Source organism: Cupressus sempervirens, chromosome 1 (assembly GCF_028749045.1).
Source record: "Cupressus sempervirens isolate cs-2001-9-10 chromosome 1, ASM2874904v1, whole genome shotgun sequence".
Taxonomy (NCBI): Eukaryota; Viridiplantae; Streptophyta; class Pinopsida; order Cupressales; family Cupressaceae; genus Cupressus; species Cupressus sempervirens.
Window position 1 is genome coordinate 172,974,922 of NC_143118.1, and position 25,283 is coordinate 173,000,204.

At 35.1% G+C, this 25,283-nt stretch overlaps 1 protein-coding gene across 2 annotated transcripts in view; it reads left to right on the forward strand.

Annotated features, from left to right (window-relative positions):
- Window positions 1–25,283, forward strand: part of LOC149576689 (PGR5-like A protein) — a 102,103-nt gene that overhangs the window by 53,038 nt on the left and 23,782 nt on the right. For both annotated transcript variants that reach the window (XM_089819189.1, XM_089819197.1), the window contains exons 2-4: window positions 15,276–15,338; window positions 15,456–15,542; window positions 15,679–15,916. In XM_089819189.1, the coding sequence (XP_089675315.1) occupies window positions 15,276–15,338; window positions 15,456–15,542; window positions 15,679–15,916 (388 nt within the window). The remainder of the gene's footprint in view (window positions 1–15,275; window positions 15,339–15,455; window positions 15,543–15,678; window positions 15,917–25,283) is intronic.

Consider the following 25,283-nt stretch of genomic DNA (forward strand, 5'->3'; position numbering starts at 1 on the left):
TGACATGTTAGTTAATCGTTATGATGCTATTATATGATTATCTTGAAATCTTGGAAAGTTGGTTATTCTATCATGGGAAGTAGAACGGCGGTTAGCTGTTATGATGGTTTATGAATAATAACTTGTTATGGTAAACTATTATTATATTGAGGAATATGATATAATCATGGAGAATTTGCTATAGGAGCACATCGAAGGGGTGGAAGCATTGTTAGAAAAGAATTGGGGATGAGGGCACCACCATTACTGGGCAAATAGGTAGGGATATTGAATTACCATGGTTTAGGATAAACGACTAGGCAAGAGAGTACTTTGGACAATACCATGAGCTACTTGGGGTCAACTTTTATAACATTAAACATTAATATCATGAAAAGAACTATTACCTCTCTTATTTTGAGACTTCAGAAGTGATCAACATTATAAATTTCACATATAGAAATATATATGATGTCACCATGATACTCTGTCGATATCTATGAATTATATATATACACGTGCATATATAGAGAGAGTATAATAAATTATATGTATTCTCAAAATTGCACACGTATATATATATATATATATATATATATATATATATATATGTAGGTACAATTATAGATAAAACACAATAGCATGATGACACAATAATTGTATTTAAATATGTATATAAATGCTTCTTGTTTTATGCCATGGAAATATAATCTTTATAACTCCATATTGATGAGCGGTGACCACCTTCAAGTTGGCATTCACCTTCTAACTTTTCAAATTTGCGAAACTGTAGATGTTCCTTGTAACCAAGCATTGTGAAATCATAAATCACCCGCGGTTGCAGGTAACCAGGGATAGCACAATCATTTTTGTTATCGAGCGGCAATCTCTAAAAGAAGAGTTCAATGTTTTCCTTTCTATCTTCTCCCTATTCTTTCTTCCTTTTATCGACACCTTGGACTGAGCATCGAGTAACGTGAGTACAGCATATCCCAAGATTTATCTCCACAAAGGCTGATCGATATTGTTTTGCAGGTCATGGATCAATCACAATTATTTCTTTTTTGATTCTTTCTTCTAGTACAGATAATTATCTATTGCTATTGGTAGAGAATAGTCATGTTTTTAGTCTACAATAAGTACCAAGTTCTGTTGTTATCAAACGAATGATGATTCATGAATAGAATCTGCCAAAACCATGGTTTGCAACCACGGGTCACCATAATAATTGAACCCGAAAAGTATATAAGCTTTGTTCTTTTTCTTTTAATCTCTGCATGATAAATAAATAGGGGCGAATCATAGTCCCCATCACATGTTCTTTGCTGTATTAAGCATGAAGTAATCTTGTACAAATGTGAATCCTATGTTATGATATTCTGACTTATTGATATTTGTTGTATATCGGTTGAGGTAAGAATCAGGAAGGTATTCAAGGGAAACCCTGTGATAAAAGACCTCATTATTAATAGTAGTCTACTGGGATGCACCCAAGGATAGTGAAGCCGGTGTGAAAGGGTGGAGAGGAGAGGAATCTTGTAAGGAAGAACAAAAAACAAACTAAGATCACATCCTCAATTTCATGAACATCTTAAAAGAAATCCTTAAAATCCAAGTTAGCTCGTGATTGTCCAAGTATACTAAGTTTTCAAGTGGAGTGGTGGAATTAAGTACCAGTATGCTCTGTGGTTGGTTAAGGTGCTCCATGTTTTGGGTAGGGAGGGCCTTTCTCGAATGAGATTATATGGGGATATTTTAAGGGTCCGTGGTTGGGAGGTTAAACCCTTGACAATGTTTCCCCTCTTTACAAGATGTCAGGACATGCACCAGACAAAGATAAGTTATGCATTCAAACATTTGTCAGAAACAGGGATGTTTATACGAGTAGAAGATATGATGGATTGATTTATATCATTGATTCAATTATTTCTTTAATGAAAGCAACTCTTCATCAATGTAATTGGTAACCGATTAGATCTATTGATCTTTCAAATGAATATGAAATATAACTATATGCGAGAGATAGGTTTATCTGATGGATTGTTATTTCTGTCTTCATTTATTTGAATAATGAATATGAGCGTACCTTACTAAATGTATGTTATTGCCATAGCTAACAATAGAATGAAAAAGTATTATATAGCGGTATTTGACGCCCTAAATGATACAATGGTATTTGATGCCCTAAATGATAAAATAGTATTTAATGCCCTAAATGATACAGTGGTATTTGATGCCTAAAATGATATAGTGGTATTTGATGCCCTAGATGATATATTGGTATTTGTCATTACGATAAAGTGGTATAGCTATTTGTTCCTTAAGCGGTATTTATGGACTAACTTGGGTTTTACAAAAGCATTTTTAGACGGATTTCGATTTTGAATTCTACGGTATGTAGATTTTAAATTCCTTTTTAAATCCATTGATGGTGTCTTCAAATGTTATGAAATTTTCGTTTAACTAATTGTAACCATTAATCTTATTCACATGAACGTATTTGTTACAACTATCTTCCTATGAATATGAAGTATTAATTGTATTTCTTTGATATGCTAGTTGTTAGTTAAGACCCGGGAAAAGAGGTTGTTACACTCATGGTGAGGACCTATCCTAGATCCTTGTCCTAAGTGCGCAAATTCTTATGTTTTGTAGTTCTTGAGTTCTGTGTCGTTCTTTGCAGTCTTGCTTTCCTATCATTTTCATCTTGCATACCGTGTTGTTCTAATTGGTGCGATTTCTGTTGATTACGTTGCATCTTGCATAGTTAGGAGCCGACTCTTAACACATGTGTGGACCTATCTTTAAGTGCGCATCATTTCATATTGTCGTTGTGCGGATTTTGGTTTACTATTCCAAGTATGGACCTATATTGTAATTAAATGCTTGACTAAGCCGACTTGTGGCTTAGCTGGCTATAAAATAAGATTGGTTAGATGTAGGAAAGTAGTAATCAATAATGAAGGAAGCATTCTTAGAGAAAAGAAGATAGAAGATGCGAGCTAAGGCTCTGAGATTGTAAAATTCTTGTTTTGTATAAGGTCGCAACCCAGAAGGCCTCATAGCCAGGCATGTTGTGGTTTCTTTATATGTGGAGTTAAATAATACACCTACAAATATGTTGCATCTAGCTTTGTTGTAACATCCCGATTTCCCAGGTCTTAATTAGCAACTAACATACAGTTATATTTTTTTCATTTTCATAGGAAGACAGTTAAATCAATTTCGTTCATATAAAAGAGATTGATGATTAAAAATAGTTAAACAAAATTTCTTAACTAAAAATTTGAAACACCATCAAATGAAATTACTACAAAAATTGAAATCCACTTACCATAGAAACTGAGGTTGAAATCAAAACTAGGGATGCTTCTGCAACCACTCGAGTTAGTCCACGAATACCTCTATAACAATATCACGAAACGACTTCTATCCAATATTGTTAAATCAAAATCAAATTATGATTATCATTAAATACCACTATATAAAGTTTGGGCATCACTTACTGCTGTAATCATTAGGGCATCGATTACCATTGAAATCTTTTAGGGCTTTTGATACCACTGATTCAAATAGGGCTTCTGATACCACAGATTTAATTAGGGCTTCTAATACCACGGATTCAGTTAGGGCTCTCGATACCACTGTATCATTTAGGGTTCCAGTCATCACTCAATCAATTAGAGCTTCAGATTCCTTTCCTTCCTATTACTTAACTGTGACAATAACTCAAGATTAGAAATATACTTATATTCAATATTCATATAAATGAAAAACAATCCATAAATCTATCTCTTGCATCTAGGTGTAATGATGAAATAACTCAATTATTTTTACCTTCTTGCATATTAATCATAAAAGTAAATTTACTTGTTCCGATATAAACAATTGGATGCATAGCTTATCTTTGTTTGACTCACGTCCGACAACTTATGGAGAGGTGAAACATTGTCAGGGGCTTAACTACTCAACCTCAGACCAAAATCTTATCCCCACATGATCTCTAATGAGAAAGACCCTCCCTACCCAGAATAGCCAGGGGTCATCTTGCCATACACTGGGCATCTTGGTAATTAACACACCATACAACTTGGCAGCAGGATATTACATAATAGGATTATGCATTAGCTATTTAATTATTTATTCCAATTTGATTTCTTGATTTTGTTTGTAGGTTAAATTTACACCTCTTCACCATTGATTGGCCTCTCTGCTAGGTGAATTCCTTGGTGTCCTCATGATTTTGATTTGGTTTCACACCTCTTCACCATTGCTATGGCTTCATAGCCAGGTGAATTCCTCGGTGTCCTCAAAATATTCTAAATTCATGCTTGCTAATACATTAAAGCATTGCGTACATATGGATTCATTCCAATAATCATGATTACCTCAGGTTCAATGGGTTGTTTAATTAGTGTGAACTCAGGATCATTTTATTAATTGAAAATCATAAACACTTAAGATTTCAGCTGATAGCTTAATGGATTATATCTATTAACTCAGTCTTAACCGACTGAGGAGATCATTTCGAATCAGATTGAGAAAGTAGAAATAAATAATGGATGGAAAATACATGTGCATATATATTGTTTTAAACTACTCAATTGAAAAAAATTTGTCCTCCAAATCCAAAATTGAGTATTCTCGTGGTTAATCAAATGTGCATTAAGAAGCAGAATATTAGACTATTTATGAAACCGATTGTGGTTGTGAGATACGATTCTAACGACACTTTCTATTTCATTTCATTGTTCAAAATAAATCGTCAGCAACAAGGTATTGATTGACAATTGATTATTCAACAAAGGTATTGATAATATTTAGATTGAAAGATTATGAAGGCTGTTTGATAACAATGAAACACATGACCTGATTTCCAATTCGGGTTTCTCCTTCTGCCAACTGGTATTCTTGAACTCCGCTGTGTGTTGCCTTGTTCCGAGTTCTATCACGGTTGGCTTTAGAGAAAACATAGGAATGTTTTATGATGTTAGGAAGGATTTTTAAATTGAGAATGTGATTCACAAGGCTCGGGAATAAGTGTAGCAAATTTGGAAGAAGAATCGAGAAAAAACACAAAAAGAAGAAGAGGTCTCCAATCGATTCATGATATGCTCTTTTAATGGTCAGCTATGACCCTTTGGCTTCCATCTGTTATCAAAAAGACTATTGCCCATTCGAATACATCATAAATTTGAATTGAAAAAGGAGAGAAATAAAGGGAAAAGATAATTAAAAAAAAGATTGGAAGAGAAGTTGGAAAGATTAAGACAATTCGAATTGCTAAATATAAAATCAATTAATCATGCCAAGTTTTAATCAATTAAAAACAAAAAATATTAAAAAGAAAGAATAGAATTGGAAGATTATAATTCAAAAATTATAATAATTCAAATTTTATTATAATTCGATCATTATTATAATCTTATATGTACATGTAACATCACTTTATTAATTATTAAATTATAATGGTGCCAAATTATTTTTATATTATATGCACATTTATAAATATTTATTAAAATAATATGATGAAAGATAAATTATAATCCTTTGAGATACATTTTATATTTTAACTCAATTATTTTATTTAAATTATTTGTTTAAATAACTCATGTAGGTCTTGCAGATGTATCCTATTTCAAGTCGTGAGGTCCTTAACCCATTTGCTCAGTGATGGTGATGGCCCTACCTAATTCTTTTTTGACAATGCTTCTACCCCTTCGATGTGTTTCCTGCAAGGAAATTCTCCATAGTTAAATTATAAATTATTTAATCATAAATAATCATGACGGTTAACCTTCATCTCATGAATTTGTGATTAACAATCAACTAGCATGTTATCTCCACTTGAAATCATAACGACTAACTATCTTACCATTTCGCCAGATTATAACAAATTAAAGTGCCAACTGACTTCATGTGAACCTCAACGGCTATATTTCAAATTAGGTCAAAATTTGGGATGTAACACTTGTGTTCTCTTTGGTTTCATTGATTTATGTGTAGCTTGTGTGCTCTCTGAGCAAGGAGTATTGAATGCTTTAAGTTGAGTTTATTCCAAATGTTGTTCTTGAATCTCTGTATCTCCTTGTGTCAGTCACCCATCCTAGTACTACTCCAACTTGAGCACGCTTAACTACGAAGTTTCCTCCATGGTTAAACCCACTGTGCTTACAACCCCATTTGCAAAACCTTCACCAAATGTCGTACCTTATGAACCATTCATCAGAAAGCCCCTTAAGCTCATCAGTTGATAAGTAGGACATGTTTCCACAACAAATCAAATTGTGATATTGCTATCAAGATTTAACTATGTAGTTTTTTGAGTCAAACTCATTGACCGATGTTTCATGAGTAGTGATTCGCATGAATCGATCTCTCATGAGAATAAAGGGAACACTTAGCACTCATTGAATCTAGGTGATGGTCACAGAGGTGAAGCATTGGGACTTCTCAGGATGTCACCCATCCCAGTACTACTCCATCTTGAGCGCGCTTAGCTACGGAGTTTCCTCCATGGTTAAAGCCACTCTGCTTGCAACCCCATTTGTAAAACCTTTACCAAGTCTTGTGTCTTATGAACCATTCATAAGAAAGCCCCTTAAGTTCATCAATTAATAAGTTGACCCCTATGAGTAGTGGTTCGCATGAATCAATCTCTCATGAGAATAAATGGAACACTTAGCACTCATTAGATCTAGGTGATGCTCACAGAGGTGAAGCACTAGGACTTCCCAAGAGGTCACCCAGTCTCTCATGAGAATAAATGGAACACTTAGCACTCATTAGATCTAGGTGATGCTCACAAAGGTAAGCACCAGGACTTCTCAAGAGGTCACCCAGTCTAGTACTACTCCAACTTGAGTGCACTTAACTATAGAGTTTCCTCTATTGTTAAACCCACTTTGTTGGCAACCCCATTTGCAAAACTTTCACCAAGTGTTGTGCCTTATGAACCATTCATCAAGAAGTCCCTTAAGCTCATCAATCGATAAGTAGGACATATTTTTCCACAACAAGTCAAATTATGATATTGCTATTAGGATTTAACCATAGTTGGAAAACTCGGACTCGACAACAACTCGCCAAGCCCCCCAAAAGTTTAATCGGGAAAAACTCGACCATTTAAAAAAAAAGTCGGGAAAACTCGAGAACCTAAAAAGAATTGCTGAAATTTAATTAAAAATACATTTTTTTTGCAAAATTTAATGAGAAGATGCATCTATTAAGTTAATTAAAGAGAACACAAAAGAAACAAGTAGATTTTAGATATATATAAATGCATAGTGGGTATAAAATCACATTCTCATGTAGAATGCTGATGGCGGGAAGCAAAATAGTAAATAGTTTCAATTTGTCAAACTAGAAGTAAATACTAAATACATCAATACAATCACATCTTCCTCTTTCCAATTGTACTAGCAGGAAAGTGAGGGGGTCTAGTCCTTGAAGAAGTGCCCCTCACTGGGATTGGGTGTGAGTTGTGTGACTATGCCTACTCGCTCGACATCCCTACTAATTGGCTCACAGATCTGGAAGAGGATGTATCTCCTTCTATATGTGGCATTGGTAATGCCTCCTCCTTCGAGTTCGAATCATCATCGTCCTTGTCCTCAATGTCATCCATTGTGAAATGAAAATTTGTTCTAGCATCCCCCTCCATGGCCTACCTTTCCAAATTAGTGATCTCATCCGCTGAAAACAATGGACCTGGCTCCTGTGCTGTCCAATCAAAATAAAGATCTCTCTTCCAGATCAAGTGGACCAGGTAGTGCTAAACTCTGTGCCCTTTTTATGTGCAACTTAAGATTACAGTGCATATAAACAAGGTCATTAAGCTGTCTTTGAGTTATTCTATTTCTTTTCTTTGTGTGGATGGACTCAAATAAGCTCCAATTGCGCTCACAATGGGATGCGCTACAAGGTTGGCATAGGACTCTGAGAGCAAAATTCTTTAAATTGGGGGTAGTGCCACCCCAACTTGCCCACCAACCATTTGCAAAACAAAAAATAATAAGTTATAAAGCAATGAAAAAAGATAACTACAAAAACAACTTATCAATTTGCAAAAGTTTTGAAGTTGGACGCTTTACGTGGTGCTTGGGTAGCTCTTGCTCTCTTTGCAAGCATAGACGAGAACAAATTACGCCTCAATTCCACATAGACTTGTTTGGTCACAACAAGGTCTGTCTCCGCTTCATTGGATATCATTCTCTCAATGCATTTAGAGAGACCTTCCATGACCTCTCTGTTAGGATCTAAGTAGGAATCATCAGCCCTAAAACGAATAGAAAATGATATGAAGTCTTACCACACAACCTTAAAAAGTAAAGTAAAATGAAGTCTTAGTAAAAACTCAAGGACAACCATGGTACTTGAATTTGGGGTTGAGGAAGTAGCCTATTGCATGAATGAATTGGTGGAGCATATTGTACCACCTCCTATCAATTATTTCCCAAATGGGGTCAAATTTTAGTCTGCTTGCATGATAGTAATTTCTAACCGCCTCTTTGGCCTTATCCATGGCCTCATAAAGATCTCCAATTAGGGATTATCGCCCATCACATATGCGCAAGACTCTAACCAGGGCATAAACATTTACATTTGAAATTTGAAAAATACAAATTAGTTAATAACATAGTAAGTTACAGATTGATAATGAAACTTGAGTCAACTAAAAAAATAATGTTTTGATTCTTCAAGCTACCTCCACAATCTCCTTAGCCTTTGCAAAAAAAACTTATCATCAAAGACTATCCGTGCCACAGCCTCTCCTTCGGGCTTCTTTGACTAAGGTGAAGCAACCCAATCAGCACACAAATATTTGTTTCAGAGCCAATATGAGGTCAAGAATACTTTGCGACGTCATGAACACCGTTGCAAACCTTGTCATAGCGGATCTCACTAAATCTCCGCCTTTAGTGGTCTTTCTCATCAAACTGAGAACCCATGGGTGATTATGGATATATTTGGTGACTCACCTAGCATCTTCTACAACTGGACTCACCCAATCAAACTTTCCTATGTCCTCCAAAAGAAGGTCAAGGACGTGTTGCAAAAGGTGACCAAAAAAGTGTCAGATGCCTCTCTTGGAGGATTCTACCTAAAAGATTAGTAAAAAAATCAGTAATCAGTTACAAACTTTTTCCTATTTACATCAAATCTAAATTGAATAATAACATAGTATTACATTCATGATTCATATTGAACATAAAAAATTAAATTTACTAGTTGCCACATATGCCGCTGCATTATTTGTGACGATTTGCACCACATTCTCTACTCCCACCTCTACGACAACATTCTCCGACATTAAAGCCAATGTTTGTGCATTTTTCACTTTGTTGGAGGCATCAACAGATTTCCAAAACACCACATCATCTTTGGAAGCAACCAAGAAATTAATAATGGTTCTACTTCTTCCATCTATCCACCCATCAGATAAAATGGTGCAGCCATATTTCTTCCACTCTTTCTTTTGATCTTCTATCAATACTCTTGCTCTATCAACCGCATTGTCAAGCAACCTACAAAATTTAGGTGTAATAAAGTGTTAGTAAAAAATAGGAAATAACTATTAAGATTTAAAATATAACAATGAACTGAAGTGAATCACAATTATTTACAATTATTAAATAGTAAAATACTAACTTTCCACTCAAATCCTTGCGAGAAGGCGGCTTGTACCCTTTGCCCGATATTGAAATTGTGTTCACCAAATTCAACCAATAGGGACTATTAGCCACATTCATTGAGAGATTGTTGAAAAACCAAAAATCAGCTACTACAATATCAATTTGCTCATGCACCTCCTTGTTCCATCCAATGCCCTCTAATGATGGTTGTGTTCCTGGACACAAAATAACTCCCCATCCTTGATGCAAATGGTGATGAAGAACTAGGAAATGTAGAAGAAGTGGAACCGGCAAAAGAGGCACTTTGTTTGCGGATCCGTGGACCACGAAGAGATCCCGGTATGCTCTCGAGTGCTTCTTTTTCTTCTTGCATATCAAAAGGAGCTCCTTGAGATTTAGCTATGGCTGCCCTCATAGCTAATGTCGCCCTCTCCCTATTCGATTTTTTTCTCTTCAGCAACTACAAGTAGGGCATTGATGAATCTTTTTTCTTCTTCAGTTACCTTGAGACAAGGATTTGAATCATGTTTCTTTATGTCTGAAAGGTGGTATTTGAAGCACTTTATGCCTCCAAAAATAAGTTTTTCACATGGAATGCATATAACCTTCCCAACATCATTTGGAGCTTCATAGGCAAACCGCCATGCCTTATCTCTTGCATTTCTAGGACGAGTGCCTATATATCTAGATGAGCATGGTGTTTGTGGCCACTCTTTGTGCAGATTTGTCATGCTTTTTTAATGCTTAACTGCTGCCCTACACATAAATTTATAGAAAAATAAATAAACAAAGTTAGAACTTAGAACTTAGAAGTTAGATCTATGAGTATGAACTAAGCAAACTAAACAAACAACTAGGGTTTGTTTTCAGAAAATCTTACATATTCTTCAAAACAATTTATCAGACATACAGCTGAATGGCTTTCAAATGATTCAAACATAATAGTTAAAATGCTTTTAAATGATTTGAATTCATTTACAAGCAACAATGAAACAATAGAATAAAAAGTTTTCCAACTATGATAAAAACAGTCTCAGCAAATCTACTTGGAAAGAGATTTGTCTTTTAAAACCGGTGAGAATCCTCTACAAATCCACTCAAATCCGCCTTGAATCACTTGCAATCACTTAAGAATGCCTCTGCACCCTCTTCTTTCCACACCTCAAGCCTCTAGAACCCACACATGCAACTAGCATTGTAAAAGAACAAACTTTTTGCCCTATATTGCTGGGCCACTGCGTGGGCAGTTGTTACTTGTTGCCTCCATGAGTTTTAAAAAAACTCGGCGATTAATCAACTTTGCCGAGCTCAAAAACTTGGCGAGTGTTGGAAACTCGCCAAATACCCGACAATTGTTCCAACTTTGGATTTAACTATATAGTTTTTTGAGTCAAACTTATTGACCCGTGTTTCATATGCAGTGATTCACATGAATCAATCTCTCATGAGAATAAATGGAACACTTAGCACTCATTGGATCTAGGTGATGCTCACAGAGGTGAAGCACCAGGACTTCTCAGGAGGTCACTCATCCTACTTATCAATTGATGAGCTTAAGGGGCTTTCTGATGAATGGTTCATAAGATACAACACTTGGTAAAGGTTTTGTAAATGGGGTTGCAAGCAGGGTTGGTTTAACCAGGGAGGAAACTTCGTAGTTAAGCGTGCTCGAGTTGGAGTAGTATTGGGATGGGCGACCTCCTAGGAAGTCTCGGTGCTTAACCTATGTGAGCACACCTAGATCCAATGAGTGCTACATGTTCCATTTATTCTCATGAGAGATTGGTTCATGTGAATCACTACTCATGAAACATGGATCAATGAGTTTAACTCAAAAAACTACACAGTTAAATCCTGATAGCAATATCACAATTTGACTTGCTGTGGAAAAATATGTCCTACTTATCAATTGACGAGCTTAAGGGGCTTTCTGATGAATGGTTCATAAGGCACAACACTTGGTGAAGGTTTTGCAAATGGGGTTGCAAGCAGAGTGGGTTTAACTATGAAGGTGATATTTCTTATTTGAGTTTTTATAATGTTTTTAATTTAACTAGTTAGCTCATGGTCATCCTTTGTACTTTTCTTTCTTGTCGAGCCGTTTCATCCTTGGTCTAGGTGGGTAGAGATCTGGATGTCCCCTTCCTAACTCCCATTTTGGCAACACTTCCCCCCCTTCATTGTGCTCCTGCAAAATGGAAATGGTTCTAGGTAATAACATATTTCCTAGATCCAATTAGTGCTTAGTGTTCCATTTATTCTCATGAGAGATTGTTTCATGTGAATCACTACTCATGAAACATGGGCCAATGAGTTTGTCTCAAAAAACTACACAGTTAAATCCTGATAGCAATATCACAAATTGACTTGCTGTGGAAAAATATGTCCTACTTATCAATTGATGAGCTTAAGGGGTTTTCTGATGAATGGTTCATAAGGCACAACACTTGGTCAAGGTTTTGCAAATGGGGTTGTAAGTAGAGTGGGTTTAACCATGAAGGTAATATTTCTTATTTGAGTTTTCATGATGTTCTTAATTTAACTGGTTAGCTCATGGTCATCCTTTGTACTTTTTTTGCTTGTCGAGCCATTTCATCCTTGGTCCAGGTGGTTAGATTACATACCTAATGGTTAATAGTGGATTTGGATGTCCCCTTCCTAACTCCCATTTTGGCAACACTTTTCCCCCCTTCATCGTGCTTTTGCAAAATGGAAATGGTTCTAGGTAATAACATATTTCCACATATGTGAAATAATAAGAAAATATCACATAATCGTTTTCAATTTCTAAGATATTCATTTTTTGATTCCCTTCATAACGGCTAACTAACATGTCACATGAAGTGATAACTAATAATTGGAATTCCATTTTACAAGAATCAAAATATCTCAACAACTTTTCTGGTAGATCGATTTTTCACATGAACAATTATTTCAACAAATTTACCGAACAACTAACTTCACATGAATTTCCAATGGCTAGAAAATTATTTTCAAATGTAGCAAAATTTGGGATGTAACATCTTCAATGTTTGTTTACCCTCTTTCATGAAATGCCTTGGGTGGCCTTTAAAAAAAGATTTTATGTATTTTTTAAAGAATAAATGGGTGTAGCCTTGCCATATTGGGTACACTATGGGAATGTTTCACTTCCCTTTCACTGTTCTCACTCCCACACCCACAGCTACACGCTCAGCTGTCCCATCTAGCTTAGCAATGAGTCCACAATCTGAAGGGCCTGGTAACTTTGGAGATAACCATAGGATTAGAGGATAGTTTTGTAATATGGCTTGCATTATTAACATGAAGAATATTATAGTCATTTCCTAAAATTCTCCTCTTAAGTGGTTGTTTAGATTTGGAAAGAAAATGGAATTCATAATAATGCAAATGGCTGAAGTTGGTCAATGGAACTCAAAGGTAAAATTAATAAAGGGGAAGTACACTATGAAGTGGTTGTTTAGTTTTGGAAAGAAAAAGGAATTCATAATTATGCAAATGGCTGAAGTTGGTCAAAGGTAAAATTAATAAAGGGGAAGTACACTAAGATGAACAGAAACCTTGGCTCTAGATTGTTACCAAACACTAAAGAAACATGATTAGATGGTGTAGATTTAGAGTAATGCATCCCAAATATAAGATCTATGTACAAAGACTAAATGTTGAATGAGTGACGCCACTTTCAAGTAACTGTAATGAAAGAGCTTAGAAGGACAAAGTTGGAGACCTGGACTAGAAATTGGCATTGTCAAACATCCATACAAAGTGGGCCAAAGCAACTGAAGACAGCATCCACTACTACAAGAGGGCCAATACAAAGTACAATTTTATGAGGGGTATTGAGTGCACATTTGAAGGAAGCAAGGTGTTCTTGGGAGTGTCTCTATGAGCACCCAAGTCTGATGAAATGAAGAAAGGATTCAAGCTCATTTGTGTAAATACCAAAGAGCATAAATTGAAGAAAGAACAGAAGCTCATCTGTGGAAATACCAAAGAACATCAGTGAGAAAGATCAGACCTGCTTGAATCTAGGGGTGCTGTTAAAAATGTAGAGAGACAATAGATATCTGGAATTGGTCAATGACTATATAATATAGTATCATGTGGCAATAATGAAGGCATTTGAAGTACTTTAAAAGTGTCCTAGAACTAGTCCAAAGAACATTAAATTTATGTAAGCTCTAAAGGGGTAGCATGATTTCTAGTAAAACAACACAATGATGAAAAAAACAACCTCGTGATTTTTGGTAAATCTGTGGGACCCTTGCATAGAATGTGATTTTAACAGAGAAACTACAGAAAACCCTTGTGATTTTCTTAATAAAATATAGACCTTCTATTTACCAGGGAAAACCTTTTTTCTGCAACTGGTAAATTCATGTGACCTTAAGTCCATATTAAAAAAATTCATGGAACAGAATTTTTTATTACTCTATTAAATAATGGAATACAGTTACAAAGAGTTTAATCTCCTTTTACAGAGAATGAAGGATGAAACTCTGCAAAATGACAACTTACTGAACACAAAAAATAAGTAACTAAAAAAAATAGAAAAAAACACTCTTAAGTGACTTTTGCAATCATACACCTACTAATTATGGAATATTTTTTTAATGATTTTTTACAAATATGGAGCATAGTAACATGGTATTCCAAACACTTGAAATTAACTGAGTAATTCTAAGATTTGTTTGTGAAGCCGCCAGAGAATGCAAATGACTAAAATGCAAAAAGGAACGCAATAACATAAATTGAAAAACATTAGAATAAACTGTATTCCATTCAATAGGAAAGCAAAAGCAAGACTAAAACGAGATACTCATATGAAAATAATACGTGGGTGTATATAAGATAATCCCTTGAGAAATTAACAACACAACAATATGGGAGAAAGGGAAACATTCTGTGAATAAACTCAACCAGGCGTGAAAAGGACCTATACGGAGAACCAGATAGAAGAAGTACCCCATGCAACCAAAGTAATCATTGCTTGCTTCATTTGCCATATTATTTCTTGTAACAGGGTTCTGACTTTTTTACGATACATCTTTCCTTTTTGGCTCATTTTATTTTACACTTTGAAGAAGAGAAATAAAAGCATAAAAAGATTGGATATTTTTAGTTTAGTGTTAAGGCTTTAACATTCTAACTTTTCAAGTTTAACTTTGAATCAATTATTTTTTGAGTTAAAATTTAAAACACTGTAAGTGGTTTTCTGTAATGATATCCTAATGAGAGTTTGATCTAAACCTTTGGGTTACTCATAGTTGTGTCACTTGTGTTCAATGAGAATATCACTTGCCTTAATATCTTAGAGCAACCTATATTCTTAGTAAAAAGTAAAATATTTGTTTTCAAAAATCTGAACATTTTCCTTTCCTTGTTTGGATCTTTTAAAATATATTTTTGTCTATTTCTAATCTCTATGTTCTATGGACTATTTTTCATGAATTAACAAATCATTTTTTTCTTTTTCTATCAAAATTCAAAATAATATTAGTTTCTTATTTACCTGAGTTATTATCACGATTTTTCCCATTTTAAGTCTTGGTAATTGAATTCCATTTACACTTTTGCCACACCATGTCAAAATACCGTGTAAATATAATGCTACTGTGGTTAGGAATCCCCATTTACAAGCTCCTTTATATTCACCTGCAGGCACGGGACTCTTATTACAGTGGTCGTCCCCTGATTCTTGATGACATGTTTGATAAAGTGGAGGTGAGAGAAATTACAGTCACACTTTTTATTTCGGAAATCTTATGACCTATATATGTAATAGTTCTTGATGTTTGATCACATTCTGATTTCATTTTCAATAACTGGAATTAAATGCAGCTAAAACTCCGATGGTATGGATCAAAGTCAGTTGTAAAATATCCTCGCTGCAGCCTAAAGCGTCAGTCTACATATTCTGATGCCGAGGTAGGCTTTTTTTTCAGTTGCCTAAGAGATTGGGATTGAATCCCATACCATAAGTGGAGCTGCTTTATATTTCTGACTTTTATATTTATTGCTAAGTATGTGACTTGGTGTTTGCCTCTGGAGGGAGGGGGAACAGGTTGATCACTCTCAGACTTGGGCATTGGCTGGTATATGGGCATCTCTGCTTGTAATTGGCACTGTAGCCTTAGTTGTTCCACCTGTCTGTACAGTGAGTGTAATCTGTCAAGATGCAGTAAATATGCAATTGACTTCTCAATCATCTATGATTTCATCCAAGTCAATCACATCAGCAAATGGGATTCTTGCAATAGCACTAGGCTCCTCAATTGGATATCCTATTACTATGGCTGCCGGTATGACCTGGTTCCAATTCTCTTTCTGTTTTCCTTTTATGCAGTTTTTGTGATGAAGGGGAAGCATATTCTTGAATAGGCATGCATCTAGAATGCACCTTATGAATTTAAAATAGCATAAAAATATCTCCTCATATCAAACATATTATGGTTTTTGATTATTTTTATCAATAGCTTTTGAACTTTTTCAAACAAGAAAGAAAAATGTTATTGTCCTAAAGAAGAGGGCTACAAGGAACAGAGAACCTTAAAGCAAAACTTATAGCTCAGGTTCTTTTTTCTCATTGTTTCCTTGAAGGGGTGAGATTTGTCTTAGGATCTCCTAGATTCTGCGTTGTGATGGTTATTTGACAAAGTGATTTTCAACTAGGAGAGATGCATTCTATTGACAAACTTTAGTAGCCATCTCATGTATATGCTGTCATAGACATGACAGGGAAACACATAGAGTGCTTGTTTGGGCATACAACAAGGCAGAAAAGACAAAAATTCACCAATTTTGCATTCTCAACTCTTAAAGACTGAATCAGGTCATGAACACTGATATTTTCTATTGGCATTTTATGAAAATTACTATAAGATAGGCCAATAGAAGTAAAATTGCATTCATTTATGATAGACAAGTATGGTACACCTTGGGCCTGCATAAGCAAAAATTACTAAGCATAATGCACGAAAAGAATGGATGCATACATGCTTAGTGTTGTGAAGGTCATCTTCTCAAGTAACTATGTAGGTGAGAGGACCCAGTAGTTGCTCATCCTAACTTATTGCCTCTGAAAACCCCACATGAAAATTTCGTACCACTCAATTTGTTTTACAGAAGCTTACCTGAGAAATCCCCTACTTATAACTAAGGTTTAAGGGCTCCATTGTCACATATAATGTCAAACTGGCATGGTTTTTGTTGAAATGTCCAACAAGGTCTCAAAAAATAGACTGGTAATTGTGCACTAAGTCATGCTTCATTTAATGTGTTCATGTGGCATTGTTAAAGTCACAAATGTTGGTGTTGTATTGTTAAAAATATCCGGCATTAAATGAACAAATGCTATAACAACTATTGTAAATTGTTCAAATGTTAGATGCTTTCCCCTAGCTAACAAGAAAGAAAGTTGAAAATCATAACAAGAAACTATAATTGGTCACTAGTAGATACATTTCGAGAAAGGGGCTTCATAATCTAATAGAGAAGCCTATTTCAATTTTCAGAAGAACCGCTTGCCAAAAAACGACTTGATAATCCTTGAATGCAAAGAGATAGCCAAAAAAATTGAATATTTTTCCAAGACCAATCCATTTTCAGTTGTAAGCATGATGCTAAGGAGGTGACTGAAGAAAGTTTATTTTTGTAGCACTGAGTCTTGTGCCAATGAATGGCTGAGCTGGAAGATTGATAGACAGTTCAAGCATTTGAGGGCATTCCTTGTTGGTTTATCCTTTTTAATGAGAGTGAGAAACAAGTCATCTTTTAGATGGCCATGGACAAGCTGAGTTAATTAATGAATTAGACAAGACACCTTTTGTAGCACCAGGTCTTGTCCCATTGAGTGAGAAACTAGTCAACTTTTTAATGAGAGTGAGATACAAGTCATCTTTGAGATGGCCATGGACAAGCTGAGTTAATGAACTAGGCAAGACAATGCCCTTGACCAACTCTTGGGAAGTCGAATGGGCTCAAAGTTGGCCAAACCCTCTAGCAACGGTGACATAGAATGTGAGGGCAAGAGGATAACCTTGGCAAATAGAGAAAAAGAGACCAAAGATATTTGATTGATGGTCATTAATGCTTATGCAAGAAAAAACATCAGCAGAAAGCATTTTGATCAATTGAATGATGTGAGGTTGATTTTTGAGAACATTAAGCATTGGAAGAATTAATGACATTTCAGTATGATTGTAGGACTTGGCCAAAAATCTTTAGAAATGATCCTTTTGTTTGGAGCATCGAGCCCATTTTGTATCTTCCCAAAGAAAAATGATTTTTTCTTGATTATATACGGGCTTGATGAAATTGATTTGCTTAGGAAAAACTACCTACTAGGGGAGTTGACACACCTTCAAAGAAGAGATTTGGGAATGAATGACCTTTTCAAAAATATTAAGAAAAGTGATATGCCTTTAATTGCAAATGTCCTTAGGATTGTCAGCCTTGGGTATGAGCTTGATATACTAAATAACATTTCCAAAAGATCTGGATTGGGAGGCATTTAGATATACTTATGTAGGTTCTCCCTCATGCAATTCTAGAAAACCATAGAAAACTCTCAAGGAAAAGCATCACAACTAGGAGCTTTATCATTAGCCATGCTGTGAATTAAAGAACCAAAGCTCAGAATTGGATTGGAATCGCAAGGCTGACTTGACTCATGAATCGGCCATGAATCAGCCATGAATCGACAAAGTGAAAAAACCCTTGAAATTTAGAGATTTTAATGATTTAAAACTTATTTCATGCACCTATTATTGAATATAACTTAAACACACTATAACATCATCAAATAGAAGCTAAAGCCTAACATACATAATTTTTTCGGTGATTTTTTACCAAATTGCCAATTTTTGGGATCGATTTTTGGTGTTTTTTTGACCAAATTGCCGAGTTGGGTGATTTCTGAGAAATAATCGCAGAGACAAGTTACTGAGTTAGAAAAAATCGCCTGGCTTTTGCTCGTATTGCCAGAATCACCAACATCGCGGCGATTTTGGGATCTTTGGTGTGAATAGTCTCCTTGAGACTAACAATGGATAGCATTTGATCACAAAAGATTTGTTGTGAGTGATGGAGCCCTACTTTTTTACAACAATTAGAGCCTCCACTTGAAGAATAAATTTTGAGAGTTGATGAAGTTTTGTTATTGATAAACAAAGATGGGGAATATCAAGCAGTTAATAAATAGAAATAAAAACAGTAAGTTCAGATTGGAACAACAAAATTCAACACAAGTGAGCAATAAAAGGCAATGCTTATTGTCCACTGAAAATTACTGTTGTCAGGATACAGTATTGAAGCAATTATTATAGTTGTATTAGACTCTGAATTCATTTCCACCCTGTTGCTTGTTGAATGAGGGTTTCCAGATTTGCATTCTAAATTCTAATACAATATGACCCACTCAAGAACATGTTCTACAATAACATGAGATATTCTCATTATTCAACACTTTCTTCCATATTCCATCGTCCACCTTTAGTCAGATTTTGACAGGGTAACTCTTTGATGTATCTAGCTACACTTGCAGCTTCGCTGAAGTTGAATGAATGAAACCTATCCATCTCCAGATTCGAAACTAAAAGTCTGCCTATTGTATTCCTGAATCCTTGAAAGCATGAATAGAAACAGTGGCAACGAACATGCAATCCCATCAGAGAATAGACAAGCATCATCCAGGGAGCAGGCTCGAATGGCTTGAAGTTGCGGAAAATATTGCAGCGCAATCATGGAGATTAATCAGAATATTGATACCAGGGATGCTGAAGTCAAGACGCCCAGTCACAGAGATAATATTTGTCCAACTATGGTGAATTAATCATGCACCTGATAGGGTTCAATATGTGATCTATCTTGTGTTAAACAAAATAGAATATAGCAAAATCATCCAGCCGCACATCAATATTGGCCCTTCAGTGTGCAATTTGAGCCCTCCAGCCAGTCACCCGTATATGCAGAGTTAATAGACACCAAGCAACCCTAAATTCGATACCCAACGTTTCATATACCTGTTGCGACAGTGTAAATGAAAACTCATTCCTGCAAAATGTGTTCATCTCATCTCTACTGACGCACTGTTCAAAGGATATACAAATGGATATCAAGTCATGGCAACGGTGAAGTGGTAATAAGTAGACGTGTGTACATTTTTATGATTGCAATCAAATGTCTGAGGAAATACGGCACCCAGATTTCAGAAGAATCACGTATCCTTAATCAGAAATAGTTGGGCATTACCCACAGAATGAAGTGACCAAGATTTGCCACGCAGTGAAAGGATGGAGTTGAATAAAAACCAATTCTATTAAGGCGATAAAAACTAAGAACAATTACACTATAGGATTTCAAAGTTAATGTTTTAAAGTTTGAAGATATTAGTCTAAAATCATGTAAAGTCTAATACAAAGGCACCCAATGGAATTAATCAGTGCAATTTATATCTGAAGAGACATAAGTTATTACATTTGAAAAGTCACGCTCTATTAGAGGAGGATATAAAAGATAAATGAATTATTTGTAAATGGACAGATCCAAACATTCACATAGACACTTGAAAGGAGTATTTTATATTTATTTTATTGTATGGAGGGATAAGGAGTTTATTATGACTTTGTAATAAAAATTCTATTATTTTATTTTTATAATAAAATAAATAGACTTTTGTTTATTTTTAAATGGCATGTAGCAGGCAAATTGTAATAAAAATTCTATTATTTTATTTTTATAATAAAATAAATAGTCTTTTGTTTATTTTTAAATGGCATGGAGATTTAAACTGCAGGTGAATCATCCTTTGTAATTTTTTTTTTTTGGAATTTTGCATCAATTTAAATGTCGGATAAGTAGACATGGTCATTAGCATTTTAAGTTTGATCATCATAGATATTGTGAAATAAATAATTGTTTTCGCATCTGTGTCTAGTTTGTCTCCCTGCCAGAGGAGTTAAAATTCAATCTAGACTAATTTAAGATGGCATAATATTTGATTTGTTGCATCTCGATTATTTAATTGTTGGCAGTAAAGTGTGTAAAACATTATAAAGTTGTATGTGATAATTCACTGAAGTTGACTCTATTGCCTGGATGAGCAGAGGCACTGGTCTTTTTATCGAAGTCAGAAAATCTATAATTTCCTTCCTGCAAACATCAAATCAATTATTTAAAACCTTATACAAAACATTCAACTATTATTTAGCATCCAATTTGATTTTGATCGAGTTTGAGGACTTTGCCTATCGGAGAACTCTAGAAGTTTAAATTCGCTATAGAAAAACCTTGAACCAGACAGTTGGCGTTCGAGGTGAAGGTTAACCTGCTTGGGTGTAGCGGAGCCTGAAGTGCAGGGGAATTGAGAAGTATTCCTGTTTGTTGGCCAGAACTGATTGAGAAGTCCTATCGGAGAAGTGGCAAGCTCTTGGATTTCCAATCTGTGGTTTTGGAAACCAACAGATTGGCGACTCTACTGGGGAGAGTTGCTCGCAATACATATTGCGAAGTTACCTAGAATTTCTAAGTTCGTAGATCAGTATCAAAAGTTGTATCAATTTGATTGGAAGTGTACTTTGCTAGAAGTAAGAACCCGGAAGATCAGTACATTCCTCGAAAGAGGTGGTGACTCTATTGAATAAAGTTTCAGTTGGTAACTTTGCTGAGGGAGAAGACTCGAAGGAAATGATTTGATTACCTAACATGGAGAAAGTATACTATGACCAGGAGGTGGATCTATGTTACACCATGGAGGAAGAATACATACACCCTTTAGATGCGTTTTTTAATTTGGAAAGATATGAAGGTGAGACATCAGCACATTTGTTTATAAGGATGGTGGATTTTTTTAGGAAGTACCTTCAAACATCATGCCTTCATGCAAGGAATTGATAAGAAAGTTTAGTGAGTTGGGAATCTCGACAAAAGATCTTGATTTGATGCTTCTCTTCCAAATATTGGATGAAAGTCCGAGTTATATATCTCCTTTGGATGCATATTTGGATTTAGAAAAGCAAGAAGGTGAATCTGCAACAGAATTCTTCATGAGAATGTTTAATGCTTATCAAGAAATACCTTCAGAATACAAACCTCCATCATTTGATCTTCTCTACAGGATGCGGGAATTAGGCCTCTTGTATGATCATCAATTTATTAATTTTTTCAAACTTATGGATAATGAGCTAGTTGCAGAGGAGAATGAATGTAAGACTGAAATAACATATGAGTCAAATGAAGTTTCAGATTCAAATGGAGATGAAAATTTTGAACATTATGAAGAAGAATCAGCCCATGATGATACATATATGCCTGTAGATGACGGTGAATGTGAAAATGAGAAAGAGGATTCTCTTAGTGTGGAGGAGATTTCAGCCTTGTTAGATTTAGAATATCAGAAGCATGTTGAGAAAAATGGTCCAAATTTTTTCTCAAATCACCATGATGCGTAAGTTGATGGATCAGTGCACACTCAGGAGGTACTTGATGAAAGAGATGATCATTCTAAAGAATCGTATAGTGAAGATGATATGGAATTGCATATGGCACATGAACATGAAGAAGTCTTAGGATATATTGTTGATGAAGATATCTATCTTACCAGTCAAGAAGATGATGATTCCTAGAAGGATGAAATTAGGACACCATTTGTTGATGTAAGCTCTCATGAAGGTATACCTGAATATTCTATGTTCCTAAACCCATTGTTTGAAGAAGTAATAGAAGATAAATTTGAATTCACTATATTCTCAAATCCGTTGTTTGAGGAGGATTTTATTTGCAATCAAGTCCATTAGCATCATGATGAAGATAATAGGGCTGATTTTGAAGTTGATGAAACTCATGATATGCATATAGAAGATGAGATACCTTTCAGCTCATCCCATCAGCAGGAAGTACATCAGACATTCAAAGGTGAGGTGGAATTATCCACGCCTAATGGGGAGGATGTGTTGAATAGTTCTGAAAATTTTCTTAGTGTCACATCTGATGGAATTCTTGATGAGAGAAAGGTAGCATCTCCTGAATATGAACCATCTTTGAAACTTTCTTGTGAGGAGAAACACTATCTTGAGTGTGGGGATAGGGCAGGTTGTGTACAAGGAGATATCCATACAAAAGGAATTAATATAGATGCTGTTATAACTGATCAAATGCAAAAGAATTCTTGAAGAAGCAAAAACTACAATGCACCTGATACAAGTTTGACATATGGGCAGAAGATCGAAATGATGAAAGGAAAGCTTATCATGACTAGAAGAAGGGATTTGTTACATGATCAGAATCAAGTGTTTGATAGAGGAAAGAATTGATGTTCACTTTTGGGGGGCCCGAGGCCATCCAAATTTCACCTGCATCACGTTAAGCCTAGATGCTTGGTCTGCTCCTCCAGAGATAACTGAGATCTCGCTATGCTCATAGGGAGCATACGTCGCCAGAGAGAGCCACTGATGAAACTTTAATTTTCATAAATCAAAGCCTCCATAACCATTTCTGTTTTTTTGAAGAGTATGATTACGAAATAGTTGCTCTAGCATAAGATAATCTTCTTGGCAAAAAGAGTTTTCAGTCACTGTGATAGCCCTTGTATAGCATTGTTGTATGAGAAAGCTGGTTTATATATACGTAGGCATGCATTACAAAAATGTACAGAGTTGCCTGTCAAGCATGTCATGAAGAGCTTCCAAACCATTATACAAGAAGCCAAAAGAATATTTCAGAACAAAGGAATGATATAACTGAAACAACCACATCTGGCTGTAGACTAAACAACACTATAATCAGAATGTTCATCAAACTATACAGGTACATCAGTGATTCTCTATGAGGTTGATACATGAGAATTTGTATTTAGAAATACATATGAAAGGGCCTCACCGGATAACAAGCGAATGTGTAATCTACAGCAGATAAACTGATGAATATATGAATACAACAAATAATGTATAGTTACAGTCAGCCAAAATAGTGCAGTGAAGTCAAAATCCCGATAACAAATTTATCTTTTGAAGTATTGGATTCCATTAGCAACAAACTTTATGCACAGATTGTGTCAGTTGATTTAGAAACCAAAAGAGTATGCAATTTCTACACACACGTATCAGTTTGGAAGGAGCCCAGAATAACAAATTGACAGGGCAACACACAGTTCAGAAATACAGATGAATGTACAATAAAAATGCAAATAAAGAAATATTACACAACACGATAGCGCACAAATATGAATCAAATGAATTGACTTGTGAATTTTTTAATTCTCTAGGCAACAACAATGTATGTGATGCCAACAGATGTTTGAAGAATTGATATAGGGCGACTTCATGTTGTTAATCAGGTTGAACACATGACACGACACATGTAGAAGTCTTTGAACAGAGACGCGCAGTATGAAGCATTTGTGAAATTTAATAATCCAACGCGCCTAGAGAATGGGCAGGCATGTTATTCGAAGGTCTGAAGGTTAAAGTGATGGCAAAATATTATATCTAAGCTCTATATCCCACAATTAAATGAATGCCATGACGCATTGAAATACAATTAAAGATTTAATTAAAAGATGCAAGTCAGTTCAACTGAGAATGATTTTCGCGTCTTGACAGGAAAGATATAAAAGATGCCGATAAGATTTTTATCTACATTCGTTTTGTAATGTTATTTAATATACAAACGGTATTGAATAATATTATCATCACCAAGAATATAGAAATAAAGGGTGCGGTTAAGGAATTATTAATTGAAAGGGTGTAATTATTTTCAAGTAATATGTCCCTTTACTTTGAAAAGTCACATCCTTGATAAGGATATAAAAAGAGGACATAATGAAATGAAAAAGAGATATTGGAACATTTTATACACTCTAAGGAGTATTTTTTTTATTTTTATTTGTACGGAGGGATAAGGGCTATATTATGATTTTGTAATACAAATTCCATTATTTTATTTTTATAATAAAATAAAATGTTTTTGCTTATTATTAAAGGTGTGGAGATTTAAATTGCAGGCGAATCATCCTTTGTAATTATTATTATTTTTGGAATTCTCTATACAATTTAAATGTCAGATAAGTGGACATGGTCATCTATCATTTAAATTTGATCATCATAGATATTGTGAAATAAATATTTGTTTCCGCATCCGTGTCTAGTTTGTCTCCCTGCCAGAGGAGTTAAAATTCAATCTGGACTAATTTAAAATTGCATATACATTTGATTTGTCGCATCTTGATCATTTAATTGTTGATAGTTATAAGTGCATAAAACATTATGAAGTTGTACATGAAAATTCACTAAGTTGACTCTATTGCCCGGATGAGCAAAGGCACTGGTTTTTTATTATTGAAGTCAGAAAATCTATATATTCTTTCCTACAAGCATCAAATCCATTTTTAAAACCTTATGCAAAGCATATAACTATTATCCAACATCCAATTTCATTATGATCGAGTTTGAGGACTTTGCCAATTGGAAAACTCCAGAAGTTTAATTTCGCTATAGAAAAGCCTTGAAACAAATAGTCAACGTTTGAGGTAGAGGTTTACCCGCTTGGGTGTAGCGGAGCTTGAAGTGTAGGGGAATCGAGAAGTATTCTCGTTCATTGGCCAGAATTGATTGAGAAGTCCTATCGGAGAAGTGGCAGGCTCTTGAATTTCCAATCTGCGGTTTTGGGAACCAA